Consider the following 17,622-nt stretch of genomic DNA (forward strand, 5'->3'; position numbering starts at 1 on the left):
AAAATACATTATTATTCTTACTTTCCCCCCTGTTTTTATATAATATAAAGCTAAACCTACAAAGCTAACAAGCCTAATCATGAAAAATCTAACACATGAATCAGTATATACATCATTCTTCTTACAGTAACATAGAAGGTTCACTTGCTTGATTTCTGTTCAGGCAGTGTGGCCTCAGGTCTCACTTCATGACTGTGTAAATGTGAGTGCATGGCTAAGGTTGTCTGTCTCTATTTGTGCCATGTGGTGGACTGGTCAGGGGCGTAGTCGGGAATTTTTCTGGCCAAATGGAACACAGCTTCAGTGGTCGTCGAGGCAAAAACCCGCGTGTGGGATTAGTTTGGCGAGGCCATGGACGCTCTTCAGTGTCAAAGCTGAGATCTAGTAGTCCTTCTTTACAATAAGGGGGACCAGAAGGTGTCTTCTAACTACAGAGGAATCACACTCCTCAGCCTCCCTGGTAAAGTCTATTCAGGGGTGCTGGAGTGGAGGGTCCGTCGAGAAGTTGAATTTCACATTCAGGAGGAGCAGCGTGGTTTTCATCCTGGCCGTGGAACAGTGGACCAGCTCTACACCTTTGGGTCCTCAAGGCTACATAGGAGTTTGCTCAATCAGTCGACATATGTTTGTGGACTTAGAGAAGGCGTTCGACCGTATACCCCGAGAAAATATCTTGATTTTCCCCAACGGCCGGTCTAATTCCAGTGTAACTGTTAACTAGTTTATAAACTATTAGTTATAATAAACCTCTTTGTAAAGTTTTGTGTGACATATAATATGCAGAGCTGGGCACTTAACTCTTTTTTGACAGTCCGTCCTCCGTCCGCGTCCTGGGTACCCTTCCGTCCTCGCTCCTCTGTCCTTATTCATAAAAATAATCGCCCTCCAACCCTGTCCGTCCCCGCCCTTTTAAAGCTAAAGCGCTTCCGTCCTGACATTCCATCGATATGCCCCCCGTCTGCGCGGGACAGACCCGTCCGTCCCTCGGACGGAATACCCAGCTCTGATAATCCTCGAGTTCCCCTATCCATCCCGTTTTACATGTTTCCCTCCTCCAAAACACCTGATTCGAATGATGAGTCTCATTATCAGGCGTCAGCAAAGCTTGCTGATGAGCTGATCTCGATAACCGGACCTGGGCACCCCTGTTATAGGATATTGAGGTAACCTTCAACCTAAGGTCAAATATCAAATGACTGCAACAAAAAAAAAAAAGAGATGTAGTAGCTTCAAAGCATCTTGCAGGATACTGCTGAATTATCTTGTGCAGATTAATGCCATACTAAATGCGGCGCCACTGAACCCTCAGTCACCTCCACCGTGGCAATGCATCCTGTTATCGGGCTGCACTTTCCATCTCATTGAGTCCAAGGGGAATGAGCGGTGACACTTCCACGCAGTCAGCGTTGAAGCGCAAGAGAGAGATGATGCATGTCTCAGCTGCGTGTTTACCCTAAAACTTGGCCCACAGCAGCACACCAGGACCATATTTTGTTGCCACGATGACGTCTCTGCTGAAACAGAGGGGAAGAGAGTTCGAGAATTTCAATGGACTGTCGCTCCTTTACTGGTATGTACAAACAATGTTGATTTTAACATGATGGAAGTCATGAAATTTAATTGACTAGGATCCGTTGAAGGGCAGCTTTCACAACCCTTTCAAGCACAGTGGTCACTACAGTGGACAGCGATTTAAAAGTTGCTTTCGCCTATATTAATTAATCTAAAAAAAAAAAATCTTTATGTTATAAATCATATCATCAAATCATAATTCATGCATGAAAGGGTTAATGTGGTGTTGTATTTATTATGACTGACTTTGGATATTAATTGTATTATTTATCTATGTATTATTTGCTATGCTCTCATTATTGGTGTCAATGTCCATGGTGGTTTTTTTCCAGAAATGTTAAAAATGTACGATGGGCAAAATATCTAAGACCCAAAGATATGTTTAGAATTCTGTGGCCACTTATAGCTGTTGTTTTCCAGAATAAATGAAAAAAAATAGTCATCATCATTATTCTCAACAAAAATGACAAAGAAAAAACATGTATGTCATATCATCCATGTGTGTAAAAGTTCAATTATATAAACGGTAAAGCAGAGAAGATGGTGACTTCAGTTTGAGCTCACGTTCTTTCCAAGGGGATTGACACAGTCAGCTTAATGAACTGAACATTGGTGCTGAGTGGACTGTTCCGGCTGGGTCAGCCAGGATTGTCAAGAGAACACTGAAGGGTACTGTTTGACCACTCATGCTCATCTTTGGGGGGGCTAGATTGCATAGCGACCTGCCGCTCATAAATTACTGCCAACAAGACTTTGCCTCATGACTCTCATCTCACAAAAGTTATCAGAACTCTGGAACTACTTTCTGATTCCTATTTCACAAGGCTTAGAGTTTGCAAAGACATTTAGACCTTCAACTCTTTCTGATCAGGATGGACCGTGCTGTTAAGAGCAAGTGGTTCAAATAGATGTTGAATAGATCACAGATACTAGATGTTGCGGGTTTGTGGGGAAAAAAAAAGCAAATTTTGTTTTGGGGAATTTTGTTAAATTGGATCATACGGCAGTGGCGACATTCTCAGAGATTTATCCAAAAAAAAGTTTCATTCAAATGATGTGAGTCTAATTTTCTCAGCATCAAAATGCTCAAAGGCAGGGACCGGTGTGATTGGATTCACCTTGACTTGACAGGCTATTCACTCTACGCCTGTCTTTTGGAATTCAGGCCTCTGGTGGCTCTCTCTTTGCTTTTGCTGCGACGGAGGAAAACAACATGCTCTCATTAAGTCAACTGGCCTCAGCGTCTTTACCTCTTTGTGACATATTGTTACCAGGATGTGCCTCATTCAACCATACCCACTCCCACCCTCAGATGAATGAGATGTCAATATTAAAGCATGTGTTTAAAGCGGAAGTCAACCCAAACACTTTTTTTTTCAAGAATATATTGTCTGCAGGCCACTAGTTGAAACATGGCATTCTGATTAATATTGTTTTTGTGGAATATGAGTTCAGCAGAAAAAATGTACCCGTTTTTAGCCATCTCAGGGGCATTTTGTCACTTCTGATGACTGAAAATGACATCACAACTGCTCAGGGCTCAGGTAACGACCAATCGTGGCTCAGCTTCAGAAAGCAGTGTGAGCAGTTGTGATGTCATTTTCAGTCGAGACAAGTGACAAAATAGCCACCCCCAGAGATGGCTGAAAACGGGTGGATTAACTCTTATTCCACTAACGCAATATTTATCAGAATGCCTTTTTTCAAGTCGTGGGTTTGCAGAGAACATATTCTTGAAAAAAATATGTTTGGGTTGACTTCCTCCTTTAAGCATCCTTCCTAGCTATTATGTATGTGTTTTGTTTAGGCCTTCCTTTATTCCTCTTCTTTCTGAATTGACAGTTGACCAAACTGATTTAAAAATTCCACGGGGCAAGCTTAGATTTCTGCCACACATCAGTGTTGTCACCCACCACAGTCGGAATTCACTCTGATAATTGGAAACAAAATTAGGAAATTCTGCTCAGCCTCCAGGGCTGTCTCTTTCAGGAGTGGCAAACACTAAACAGTTTCTCTGTGTCAGGTAAAAACAGTGGCAAGTACTGGGGTTCTAATTCAAGCTTTTTAGAGACGTGGTCTTCATCCCCTCTGGGGATGTTTGATTGAATGGGATTGACTTTCTCGCAATTGTGTTTCCTTTCCACTAAAGATGTTGCCATCAATGCAGAATGCTGAATGGAGTTGTCTGTCCCGTGAGATATTCGTTTTTAGCTCAAATTCTGCACTCCCCAATCAACTCATTGAAGTTTATCCTCTGTACTTGCATAGCTGACTGGTGTGATGGCTCTTTTTAGGAGTGGGTGCGTGTGTCTCCACGTGTGTGCGTTAGTGTTTGTGATAGAGATGGAGTGATGAGTGCAATGTATCTATGTGATTGGGTCCCAGCCCGTTTGATTTCTCAGCGTGGATTGGATAATCCCATAATCTGATAATGACCCACTGTGCAGATTTAGTGATTAAAGATCTGAGGCAAATGGTCGTTGCTATGGCTGCAATATAAGAGGAAGCGGAGACTAAATTAATGGGCTTGAGGAGAAATGCACTTTCATCAAAAATGCACATTGTTCAAATGCATTTTGGTAATATTTCAAGAGAACCAAACTATGCAGGACAGAATCCAGTGCATTGTTACGTGCATTGTGGTTTCCTTTGATTTTCGGCACACTGCCGTTGCACTCCTCGGCTCCGTGTCGTTGCAAGTTAGCCAGTGATGTTGTTTCCGTCAGCTACTCCAAGCGAAACAAACTAACTTTCCATTGGTGTAAGATTTATTCTAATCCAATTCAAATGTATTTCCAAAGCTAATTTCTGATCACACCCAAATGATTGTGGCTGGAAAGAGGCCCAAAAGAGTAAAACCAGTCTTGGTTGGGTTGTGCCTCAGCCTTAGAAGGTAAATACTTGCGTTACATACCATATACATAACATATGATGAAGCCTGCTTGGATGAGAAGTGAATCATCTTCTAAAACAACCTGTGCAATTTTTCTTTTAAAGTTTTGGATATCCTACTCTTCAATGGACTACATGAATTGAAATAATTAATAAACGACATTCATCCCCCAAATTCAAGAAGGTATTATTTTCATCCTGGTTAGCAACCTGTTATACTAGTAATTAACCTTTAAACAAAAGGCTCTCTCCGTCACGGAGCTGCAAACACTCTTCGACAAGCCGTTGAAGATTTGAAGTTCAAGATTTCTCTTGCGTTAGTGTGCCGAGAGCCAGTGTTAAGAGCACCCTTCCGTTCTTAATAAATGTTGCAAAGAGGCTTTGAAAAGCTCCTAAGCTTCTCGAGGTATTAGATTTTTTTTAAATGTTGGATTTCATGTTGCATAAGCCAGTGGCAGATCAAAGTAAACACAAGTCAGCCAAAGCAAAAACTCATGGAAAGCATTTAGCTAGCAAACATAGCGCAAACAAACCAAACATTGAGATTCTTTATCAAGCTACAGCAAGCTTAAAGTCTTTGGGTCAACGTGACAATGCCGGAGACACTTTTCAACTCTGCCTTTTTCTTACATCCAGTTTTCCATTTTTGTTGTGAACGATCATGTGATATAATCTGGCATTTTTTCAGAATGGGCCCATATACAGTATGTGTGTAATAATTTATAAAGGCCAATATATAAACGCTAAGCCTTGAAAGTCAGCTGGGATAGGTACCAGATCGCTCGTTACCCACCCTGGACTAGTTTACAGGCACATTTCTCATTTACTGGCGATTCTTCAATGAACCTAACATGCAAGGTTTTGGAATGTGAGAGGAAGACAGAGTAGCTAGGGAAAACGACACGAGCACGTGGAGAATATGTCATAATCTTATCACTGTCGTGCAGAAGACAGGAAACATGCAGATCCAGTCTCAGTCCTGGTTTACCCACAAAAACGAGACATGCTAAAGCTGAAAGTGATTGGTTTTGCCAGGTATGATTTGGTTATCTTACAGTTGACTATTGATCTGATTTCTTATCATCTTGTTATATTTAGCATTTCTCTTGGTACTCTGGTTTCCTCCCACATTCCAAAAACATGCATGGTAGGTTAATTGAAGACTCTAAATTGTCCCCAGGTGTGACTGTGAATATGAAATGTTTGTCTTTGTGTGCCCTGCGATTGGCTGGCGACCAGTTCAGGGTGTACCCCTCCTACCGCCTACCGACAGTTGGGATATACTCCAGCATGCCCGCGACCGTCGTGAGGATAATGATGGATGGATGGTTATATTACTAGAGTAAGGACTACGTCGGATGTGGTATTCTTTGGCCTCATGTAATGTTTCCCCCCCCATAAAACGAGTCGAATTAATAATCTGTGTTTCAGTGAATTGGGGAGTCGGAAAATTGATGAAATTGGAAATTCAATGCTACTATCAACGGACTGAAGGGTTTCATTTTTATCTCCAGTTATTATTGTTTTAAAAACATACATAATTGTTGAATTAGAATTTAATAATGGGTCAAAACAAGCTCATCATTCAGAAAATGAAAATATAGCCTTGTCAGCCCCATTCATTAGCATGGTTTGACATTTTATTTCTAGTCTATAGATAGAATTGAATTGTTTTCAAGAAAGAATTGAATTGTTTTCAAAATGTACTATTTCAACCAACATTGTACAGTGTCAATGCAGTGTCAATGGGTAATTGCCATGGTTGAGCATCTGTTGTACAGTATTGGATCTCACAGAGGGGCCAATCTTGTTACCTCCTACGCCATGCATTAGTACTGTACTTGAGCTCTTGGCAATAAATTGGCCTTTAAGCCCAACAGGCATTTAAAACTGACGGGGACAACTCCAGGATAATTCACATTCTCAATCGGAGCTTTCTGTCCCTAACACCCCCTCACGCCCACTTTTTTTTTTTTTTTTTTTTTCAATTTTCGGCGACTTTTAAATTACGTAACAGATTAACTGTGCGGGAGAAGGTGGGAGATGTTAACTGCGTGGCTGCGGCTGTGGTGCTTTACCGGAAAATAGAAGCAGCCTGCGCAGATCGACACACGCGCGCGTATCGTCATGCGGCGGCTGAGGCAGGGGAAGCTCAGCCCGACACACTGAGCGAGCGTCCGTGCGTTCGTTCTGACGGAGAAACTGGCTCCATGACAAGATGCCAACCTTTTCCGTTATGTATAAAGGAGCTGTCATCATTAGCAGGTGCGTAATCAACAGGGGAAGTGGTCATCTGAAACAATGCGCGTACTTTTTGTGGATGTACTTTTGATAAACAACTGAATGTTTGTTGCCATGGTAGCAGAGATATATGTAGTTTTATTGTTTGAAAAAAAAACGGAAGCTTAGACTGGAACTATTTTTTATGAAAAACGCTTGAGTCATGAAAATGTACGCGTATTTTTTGCTCGCGCGTTATGACTTGAAAAAGGGTGTCGACTGTCTACAGCGCAGTATTTCTCTTTTGGAAAACGAACCGTTTTGTGCAGATATTATTTTAGGGATTTGGGAAAAACATGTAAAAACAGCAGCTCGCCTTCTCGTTCGTTCCTTTTTGCTTCGGTCAAGGTTGAACTCTTCCATCTGTCGTCTACTCGCCCAGCCGCCGTGCGCAACGAGAACTGGGTGGATTTACTCTGCCTTGTCTGTAAAAGCCGTTTTGTGGATTAAAACCATTGTCTGTTATGTTTGGAAATGTCCAGAAAAGTTGACCGGACATGGGTTTTATCACTATCAATGAAGGGTCGTCAATTGAGCCCTAGTGAGCTCAAGCATCACTGAGCCGCGGTAGTCAAGCCGTGGGGCGTATTTATGTATTTTATTTAGATTGTGAAATTATTTTGTTAGCACGCCGATTTTATATAAACATAAATCAAAACAGATTTTTACAAAAACAAATTCACAGGAGACAGGTCTAAACATCAATATTCTCGGAATTGATTTTTTTTTTTTTTTAAACATACTTTTCAAAGGGGTTGTACTCATTTACATTGAGCACTCACTGTATTTCTGAATACATTGTTGTTCATTGGAGATTGACTTGTATTCTGGATCAAGTAGAGAAAAAACAAATGGAAAGAACCAGAAACGCAACTGCTACCTAATCATCAGTTTCACTGTCTGTCATTTTGCAGCCTTGTTTACATCACTGTTTAATACAACAGAATGGAAAGCATTTAAGTGGACATCTTAGACTCCTTTGTTTTAATAACGTGAACATGAAGGTCAGATCTTCCTTAGACAAACACAATTATGATATTCTTAATATTCAATAAAATAAAAAAAAACATATTTTTAAAATGTCTTTTTTCATGAATCTCACTAGGTGGGCAGTCTCTCAATCCGGGTGGGCCTGTACACACCCAGGCCCACCCATAGCTCCGCCCCTGAGTGAAACTGGAAAACACTTAGTCCAAGTGTAAAAGGAAGTTAAACACTTTTAATAGTACAGTATAACCTGGCAAATATTCAGCCTTATCTTCAGTAACATGTTTTTATGTAGACTCAAATACTGAGTATATCAAAAAAAATTTGGGACAGAAGTCCAAAATAATCTACCGTAAATTCAAAGTATAAAAAAAAACAGTAGGAAAAAATAACTTCATGTAACACAAAGTGATTTGTACTGAAGTTATGCTGTTATCTCCCTGCTTGAAGTTATTTGGTGAAATGAATGAAATGCTTTCAAGAGAAGATATTTCTTTATGTATATAAATTAAAACATGGATCATGACGTTGTAATTCATATGCAGAATTTATCACAATTTCGGGGGTTGAATTCTAAACCTCAGGGATTTTTTTTAACTTTTAAAGGTTCCACCTGTATTTGCTGCTTCTGACTTTAGATCTTAATGAAAGCAATGCTTCTTAGCATAACGTTTCAGTTGCCATTTCATTGTGTCCTCAATTAGCCTCATTGTTTCACAACGAGCCGTGGGAGTATCAGACTGCTAGTTATGTACCCTCTGCAGCTGAAATATTGATAATTCTCCTTGTCATGCTTTTGGCAGTCACACAGAAAATTGTTGTTTGGCAGTTTGGAAGATATCACTGCATGAGCACAAGAGGACAAAATGAGACTATATTTACAGGTAGACAGTAACAGTTGAGTTTCAAGTGGCAATACACTGCTATATATCAACAGGAAGGGAAAGCCTAAATGTTAATTTATATACAATATAAGCTGTTATATCTCCAATTAAGCAACATCAAAATCTTCAAATCTTCTACTCTGCTCTGATGCAATTCTGCAACTATACTGCCAACACACTCTACTTTGATTAGCGATACAATGTCTTTTTTAAATTGTGACTCTCAGTATTCTACTCCCTAGACCATTCATGCTGCATATGTAAATGAGCAATAAAACAGGTTGTATTAATACATTTTAGTACATTTCAGAGAGGAGCAGGTTGCCAATCTTGTTAATGTTCTGTCAGGAAAATACTAATAGAGCACTAAATGTTTTGGGGGTGTTAATTGGAGGTTAAATGGTGGCAGATGTATGCTGATTCCCAATTAACATTAGGTTGAATGTCATTGGTTAATTTTAAACAGCCACATCCCCAATTAAAAGAGGGTGTGCACAATTTTCCGGCTGTTTGAATCAGCAAAACTATGCTGGTCTTTTCTTGCAAGGTTGTTATTGGACTTGGACTCATCATAGATTGTCCATCCCGAACATAATTTCAAGCATAAGGGTGTCCCGCGTGCATTTGGTAGCAGGACACCCTAGCACAGTTCAACGACTGACTTTGTGGTCATGTCATCGGACTTGCGGCTGCATGTTTTGGACTCTTGGTTTAAGAATTGAGATTAGCTGTCAACAGATCAGCACCTGTTGGTGTGTTGGCTTTGATGGTGGGGGAGGATTTGACCTGGCAGACCCCAACGTACTGTGAGAGACTTTGAACCAAGCCGGCCGTGCTCTGTGCATCCATTAATAATAGACAACTAAATAGAAAATATCTAAGATCATATTCTACTCAAGATTTATGATATATGCATATATATATATTTTTTTATGGAACAGTTCATTTTCACATGTTTTTTTTTTCAACTGACTGGTTAATGGGCAACAATAAATTTTTTGGGAGTGGTTTCTATTTGTCATCCCTGTAATTTTGTACCCCCCTCTAACTCAATGTTTTCATAGATTTTCCTGCAAATGTATTAACGATGCACTTATTTGTCCCCTTTGTCTTCATCTTGAACTAGGACACTCATGGGTCCATATGGTGTCGACAGAACAGTTCATTCCATGGACTTTACAGATTGCGAGAATGGCTTAGGTGAGTACATCAGTGCTTAAAGAGAGTTAAAGATGAGTTACGAGATTTGTTTCAGCAAAACTATAATTCTGTATCCAAACGAAAAATGATAAACCACTTGTGACACACACTCAGGTTCATACATGCTAATCGACCAGCCGATTTATTGACTTTACTATTCCACAGTGACATTTAGAGCATGATGTTGACCAGTGGCTAATCATGCTTTTGGCTTGAGGAGAAGGCAGAGCCCAATCCAGCAACAAATAATTTCTGAATGTGTGGCTTTAGTAAATGAGGGAGGAACAGTAAAGGGGAAAAAAGCCAGGATTTGGACTTTTCCCACCTTGCCCACACAATCTGTGGGTGATCAGGAAACACAAATGATAATGATAATAACGGAAACTCAACTGTTAAGGCGCTCACTTTCCGTGTCTTTGTGTGAGGGGATATGGTTGCGTTAGCCAGTGGTGTTTTCAAGCATGTTACGAAATACAACATTTACTACATTGCTCCGTGAAATTTTTTGGCAGGACAGCGTTTGTGTTGGATGTTGAGAAAGTGCTTTCATTGCCACATTGTGGGCTTAGCTCCTGCTAGTAGAAGCAGGCAACCGGCTGCAACACTGAAATCCAAGCGAGACGGAAGAGGCTAAATGTCAGCGAGATCAGATACACTGCTTATCAATTTAATGAAAGATGGGTTTGATGTTATCACTGGGGAGGAATGAGGGCTGGCTGAGTCAAATCCACCTCTCAAACTGGGGAAAAAAAGATTTGCGGGGGGAAAATATGAGTAGCTACTTCACTATGTCCAAAATGTAATTCAATGGTTAATAAGATAGTAGTTCTGGAATACACGGTAGCTGTAATAATGGATTATTTAGATAGAAAGGTAGATTTACATTTATATTTAAGTTTTCAGAATCATAGTTTGGGCTATATTTATAGTTGAAACTATTAAAGTGGTCATTTTAAACATTTTTAAGTGTCAATTCCTGCAGATTTCCTTTTTTCAAGTCAAGGCTTGGTCCTGAACATAATTCTTGATCCTTCTTTGCTCCAATCTGTGCTCAGCCATGTCTCGGAAGCCACGTTATGTATTCAACCACCTTCATAAACTGGAACCACTTTTACACAAGGGTGTCCCAAGGTTCAGAGACTGCGGGTGGGTCTTAGGGATTTGTTTGTGTCTTTTATCATCTGGTTTGTGACACACTATCCCACCTTTGCTCTGTGTGAAGATAAATGATTTCATCTTTATCTTTTTATCCCAAAAAAAGCAAAACATGAAGTGTTTTAATTTCAGGTTAAGGCACTGGCGGCTATTTGGGCCAAATGCCAGTACCCAATAAAAAGGCTCTACATGACATTGCTTCCCGATTATATCTTGTTAATTCTGTAATGATGCCTGTAATAACTACTAGAAAACAATTGGAAATTGGGCTGGCCAGAGGTTCACACAGCTGTCCCACCACAAGATGCGTCAGGGTTGAGAGGACTGTGGCAATTTAAAACCTACATGTATAAATATAAATATATAAATATGACCTAAGAACACATTGTTATCATCTTGCAGTTATTTAAGCAAATTCTTCTTACAAAGACTTTACTGGAGGAAGTAATCGAAAAATCAGTTCCATTTACCTTCTGCGACTAGAACGTATGTATGCAAGCCGACTGTTGAGCATGTCTAATAGTGTAAGTAGTACTTTTGAAAGGGATTTTCTCTGTAGAGGAGGTATCCCTGCTCAGTATCAGTGTGTTTGCCTGTGAGCCAAAGTAGGTCATGTAGTAAAGCTCTAACCCACTTAACTTAGCTGGGTTAAGAATGCAGAAAGCTGAGTGCTGTTGTTTGTCTCTACGTCACTTCCATTGCACTACGCATGCAGCTTGGTCCCACCCACAATTTAGTATTCTTTTGTAGTTGTGGGCAATCCACAATATTTTGTTTCAACTTTTTCTTAAAAGCATTTAAAAAAAAAAAAAAAAAAACGAGTTCTCAAGCACCAGCTGTTCAGCAAAGCTGTCTGCATCGTTTTAATTATTTACATTGATATTTACCATGGGTTTGTGTGGTTGTTTTCTGTTTTCCCAGTTTGCTGTCCTTCCTACTTTTCTCAACAAATGTCACTGTACAACTGAGTTGTTTTACTGTTTTTGTTATTTTTTAAATATAAAATTGTAATGAATTCATAAAACCTTACGAGCTCCTAAATGTATACAGAATGAACTGCATCTACATGTCTGCTATGACATTGAAGTTCACAGGAGTTGTTCATTTATGTCGTAACGTAAATTTTCTTACAGTGCTATCCACTCAGTAGCTCTGGTGTCGATCCCTGTCATCATATTGCATGTTTAATTATCTTTTTGGGGAAAATGGAACATTTATTCCCTGGGAAGCAATAATGTCTTTGAAACATCAAAAGCAGAAATTTGAAAAACAAAACAGGATTCATATGGTTTCTATTTGCTGCAGCTACTTATGCATTAGCCGGGTGATGTTTTTCTTCCTATCTGATGTTGGTTAGCTTGAGAATGCTTTGAGGCTCAACACAAGAGCAAGGAACAAACAGTTTTCCTCAGAGAAGGATAAGAAAGGTTGGAGATAAGGAATATTGTAACCCAATTTTTGGCCATAATTAACATGCACCCCTTTGCTTGAGACCCAATTAATGTTTCAATTTAGTTTGCGGTAACAGGGTAATGGTGGCCTTAAGCTGAACAAACCTTGATGTAAAGATTTAATAAGGCACTTTCAAGGATAGGGAATGCTTTGGCGTATTGGTGTGTGAATTGGGGGAGTCTTATTAATGGCATCAACAAAGACATCTTTAGGCACGTTGCTAATAGTATAAGACTGCTGCGCATGTGGAATTCAGAATTTCAGCATAGATTTTGAACCTGTTTCTCAAAACTAAGTGCAAAGCAGATTTTAATTATGACTGCATTTTAAAACAAAAATTATTAAAATTATGATTAAGAAATATAGAATAAAAAAAAAACGCATACATTACATTTCATATCCGTTTTTCATTTAAAATGTATATCCTTGCTCGATTCATTTTGGTGGGTTCTTGTGAGAGGTCAAGCTTGCTTAATGACTCGAATGAATTTCAGTGCCATCACTCGTTTGCCATCAGTCACACGTGGCCTACAAGCCTGCAATTCCTTTTTTGGAGCGTCTAACCTCGTCCCAAATTTAGATTACATTGTTGATGCTAACATTTATTTAGTCACTCGCGTGTCGCTCCTGTTCAGTCACAGGCTCTAAAACCTGTAGTAAAGTCAAATGTGTTTCAGTTTTCTTCCACAATTCTATAGTATAGGGTGGCTTGATTCAGGTGTGCATATTTAACCAACTTCTATGACAATACATTCTATGCATTATTTGGTTAATGAGGTTGGTGGTGAATGTTTTTTTTCCTTTAAGGCACTCATATACTTTTTTTTATTATGGTGCCTAAAAGTAAACAAAACAAAAAAGCTATTTGCTGTTATCTCATTTATATAGTTTCTTGATTGCATTTGCAATTTATTCAAATTGCATTTTAATTTTAACTGTATATTAATTCTGATATGAAAGGAGCACTACCGTCTCAAGGTGGAAAAACACAGAAAATCAAAGATTGACCTGAGAGTTGACTTTTATGACCCTCCCATCCCTCTTCGGTCAGCAGTATGTCAGTAAAATGGTGGATGTGAACAAATGACCTTCCCCTTAAACCCAGGCGACAATATGCAAAACTCCATCTGGTTTTTAGTTATAATTATTCATAAAGCAATTAGCATTAACTGCATTTTCGTCATGAGATATACAATAGTGTGGTGGCTAAATTATAAGATTTGCTTGTATATTACCGTATAAAATATATACCGGTAATTCTTTTTTTCTGGTCAGACGCAAACAATCGATGCTAAAAAGTATGTGTAGAGTTTGTTGTTGTACTGTGACCTTTCCACCTAGTCTGGATAGTGTAGCATGTGCGTGAATGTTGCCTTCATTTTGACACTTTCTCAACTGGCTGGTTGGTCAAACGTGTTATGATCGACATGCATTCATCACCAGATGAATGTAACCAAAGACAGGCTGCGAAGGATTTCAGGCAGTGTCAGATATTTTGAGAAATCATCTCAGCGTGGCGGCCCCTTTATGCTGCTATAATCGCTTACAGTGAACCTAAAATGAACCTCAACACATTGTTGCTTTTTGACATGCAAAACCACTAACTACGCAGAAGTAATATTTACCTAAAGGCTTGAATATGACAGTAAAAAGATGCTAAATATGAAATAATCACTGAAACTGATCATATTATATCATGAATGTACGGGCCAGTACCAGTTCTGACACAGGGCCACCACAAAAAAAAAGCTTGATTGTGAGACCTTGCTTGTAATAAATCCGCATCTCTTCCTATTAGGAATTAAAGTGATTGGAGGAGTGAAGGAACTAACTGGAGAGGAATTTGGAGTTTACGTTAAAAGGATTTTACCTGGTGGCCTTGCTTCAAGTGATGGTAAGCAGAAGTTTAGAGTGCATTTCTTTTGTCATGCATGAGTTCATCCATCTATTCATTATCTATACCGCTTATCCTCACAAGGGTCGCGGGGAGGTGCTGGAGCCTATATGTTTCATGCATGAGTTTTTAACATTTTTATTATTTGTATAACCAAAGCTGCTGCTACTACTGTTTTAAATAAAATTCATCAGTAGAAATGGAGTTGCATTTCTAGTACTTTATACAGTACTAATAGTGAAATTATGGCAAATCCATTGCTTTTTTTTTTTTTTTAAATCTCCTGCCATTTAGGATGACCATAATGAGGAGAAGTGGTGTTCAAAATAGCTTGAATGAATAGCATTTTATTTATCAACCTTACACCTTTCTAGTATTCATCATTGTACTGTATATTCCACTAAATCCATGCCATTTTATAGGTGGTATTGATATGTGAACTTCTTCACCCCTAACAAGATAAAAAGGCTTTAATCAAATGCAAATCCCTTCTACACTTACAAGCACGAATCTCCTAGTTGACTCTCCCCTGCATGATTATGCATGAGCGGAAAAGCACAATTTGCTAATACGTTGGAACATGTGCCCTGGAGTGCGCCTCGCAGCTGAAGTCAAAGTTTACAGCATGGATTGCAAATGATAATCGTGGACTGTTTGTCTGTCTGACTCAATCTGGAATGGCAGATCAAGCATTTTGGGATTTTCCTCTCGTGAGAGTAAATAAAAGAAGCCACAACAGAATCGCGAGCGACTTACAGTATGTTTTGGCCACAAACAGCAGACTGACAATGTGCTCTCTTTTTCTCCATATTTGTATGTTGGTGGTGAATTGAACATAGGTCCCCTAAGACAGGCTGTATTTTAATCACTCGGCCACATCTCCCATTAGACAGATTAGCGCTGTTAATGGAACTCCTATTTACATCTGTGCACACCGATATACAGTATAATAAAGATAATCCTGTTGCGGATGCTCCAACAGTTGGGCAGTAATAAACAACCTGTATTTTACCTCTGACAGGAAACCTGTTGCCAGGAGACCAAATCCTGGAGGTTAATGGCGAAAGTCTAATAGGCGTCACAAGTGACAGGTAAAGCAGTCAAATCTGACTCCTCTCTTTCATCCAGTGTTTCGATTTTACACATTGTAATATTGTCTTGTTTTGATCAGAGCTGTGGACATCTTGAGAGCAGCTTCGGCAACCAATCACATGCGACTTCTTATCGCCAGGGATGAGGAAGCAAAGTAAGAAGAGCTCCATGTAGTTTTATATATATACTGTACTATACATGTTTTCTACCAAAACACTGACCCTTTCATTTTCGGATTTTCAAATAACCATTCACACACCTATTCATAATGTCACTGAGTGGAAACTGAACCCACTTTCCTGCACAGAATTCAAGCTAGAGAATCACCAGAATATGTCTTTGGAATGATTTTTATGCAAATTGTGTGATTTATGCACCTCACCTTTAGCATAGCATAGCATCTTAGCATTGTAATACAAGTAGGCTACACTAAGTTCAGGTGAAAACATTGCACCACTGTCAGAGGCACTGGCTTTTTATTCCTCAAAACTGTATGATCCTTAACTGTGAGTTGCAAAAGCACGGATTTGCATATTTAAATATGTGAAGCTTACGGTACCTCAGTGTCTGCCCAGAAAGTTCCTTAATAGTTTGCTTTGTCTTTCCAGGGTATGTAATCCTCGGAAAAGAGGTTCTGACAGAGCGCAGGATTTACACATTAGATTTTCCAGTGAATGTGTCAGAAATAAGTTAATCATGGTTATGTGACGGTCAAAGAATGCAAGAAAATGAGTCAAGGCTTAATCGTATGAGGAGCATTTCTTGGATAAATGAAGGAAGGGTACAGGAACAGAAAAGCCCTCCCTTAAAGTGGAAGTCAAGCCAAACATATTTTATTTTCAAGAATATGTTCCCAGCAGGCCCACTATTTGCATTTGTGGAATTAACAGTTGCTCAGGGCACAGGTAACGACCAATCATGGCTCACCGGTTTTCTGAAGCTGAGCCATGACTGGTCGTTATCTGAGCCCTGAGCATTTGTGATGTCATTTTCAGTTGACAGAAGTGACAAAATGGCCGCCCCCTGAGATGGCTAAAAATGAGTGCATTTTGCTGCTTAATGTATATTCCACCAAGTCAAAATTAATCAATGTCGTGTTTGAACTTGTGGGCCTACTGGGAACATACCCTTGAAAAAAATATGTTTGGCTTGACTTCCGCAAGTAAAACATGTTGCTGTCAATGCCTTGGGGCACTAATGTTAAATGTATTCTTGTCTGACAATGTACTCTTGCATAAAGCAGGTGTGTTGGTGAACTTGCTCCAGTTCCCCTCCTTAGCTTTGTACTGCTTTGGAATGACAGCTGACCAAAGTAGGGGAGAGCTTAGCTTCAGGCTGCTCTCTTCAGAAGATGAGCCCCGTGTGTTAATCTGTGATTTAACCACCCTACAGCCAAAGTATGGATATGGAGAGAAAATGGACATTGGGAGGGACAGGGAATTATGTCGGAAGTTTCCTTAAACTTCTCTCAAAACAATCCAAAGCGCTTAACACATTATTTGGTGTATGTATGTATATGTATATGTGCTTTTGAAAAATTTTGAGTAAAATGGAATCCTAAATATACTGATATCATATATTCACTCACTCAGTGGACTCTATGGAGGATTATTATTTTTAAAATATTAGACCAATTAAACGAAATGTGTTGGCAACCTTTGGACATGTCAAAGTCTGAAATTATCACTTCAAAAACAGTTGGGTTAAAAATAACACAATTTTGAGTAAAAAATGTACCGATCTACTAATTGGGTCAATTTGACCCACCATCTTGCATTGTTTTATACAAAACAGTCCAATTTTGGGGGTTGTTTTGTACAAAACTACACATGGTTTGGGTTGTTTTCTGCAACCCAGAAAGTTGGGTCAAATTGACCCAAGTAGTGGATCGGTCCATTTTCAACACAAAATTGTGTTATTTTTAACCCAACTGCTTGAGAGTGTATATTTCAGTGGATAGTGATGCGCCTGTTCACTGGCCATTTGAAAGCTCAGCCAAATAAACCCAACAATTTAGTGGTACTTCAGAGCAGTGGTGGCCAGTGCTGTCAATGCTAGATTTTTAATTGGTCTTTGTCAGTGTTTAACAATACTGCCATACAGTCACCGATAACTCCCTCATGGAATTATTATATTGGAATGACCAACTGTAAAACTTTTAATGCCATTTAACTCACAGAGACAAGCACTGACTGGACTGTTAGCCCGTTAGCT

The 17,622-nt window shown here is 39.4% G+C and overlaps 1 protein-coding gene across 4 annotated transcripts in view; it reads left to right on the top strand.

Annotated features, from left to right (window-relative positions):
* Nucleotides 1–1,312: 1,312 nt before the first annotated feature.
* LOC147134751 (syntaxin-binding protein 4) overlaps nt 1,313–17,622 on the top strand; it is a 32,194-nt gene continuing 15,884 nt past the window's right edge. Inside the window, exons 1-5 of one of the 4 annotated variants that reach the window (XM_086056392.1) lie at nt 1,313–1,570; nt 9,742–9,815; nt 14,221–14,316; nt 15,338–15,407; nt 15,488–15,562. In XM_086056392.1, coding sequence (XP_085912518.1) covers nt 1,503–1,570; nt 9,742–9,815; nt 14,221–14,316; nt 15,338–15,407; nt 15,488–15,562 — 383 coding nt within the window. In that variant the 5' untranslated portion in view covers nt 1,313–1,502. Of the gene's footprint in view, nt 1,571–6,369; nt 6,730–9,169; nt 9,422–9,741; nt 9,816–14,220; nt 14,317–15,337; nt 15,408–15,487; nt 15,563–17,622 lie in introns of those variants that run through there. The other 3 variants (XM_086056393.1, XM_086056395.1, XM_086056391.1) reach the window with 3 other exon arrangements.

This window comes from Filicampus tigris, chromosome 16 (genome assembly GCF_054856515.1).
Source record: "Filicampus tigris isolate MCC_2025a chromosome 16, RoL_Ftig_1.0, whole genome shotgun sequence".
In the NCBI taxonomy this organism is placed as follows: domain Eukaryota; kingdom Metazoa; phylum Chordata; class Actinopteri; order Syngnathiformes; family Syngnathidae; genus Filicampus; species Filicampus tigris.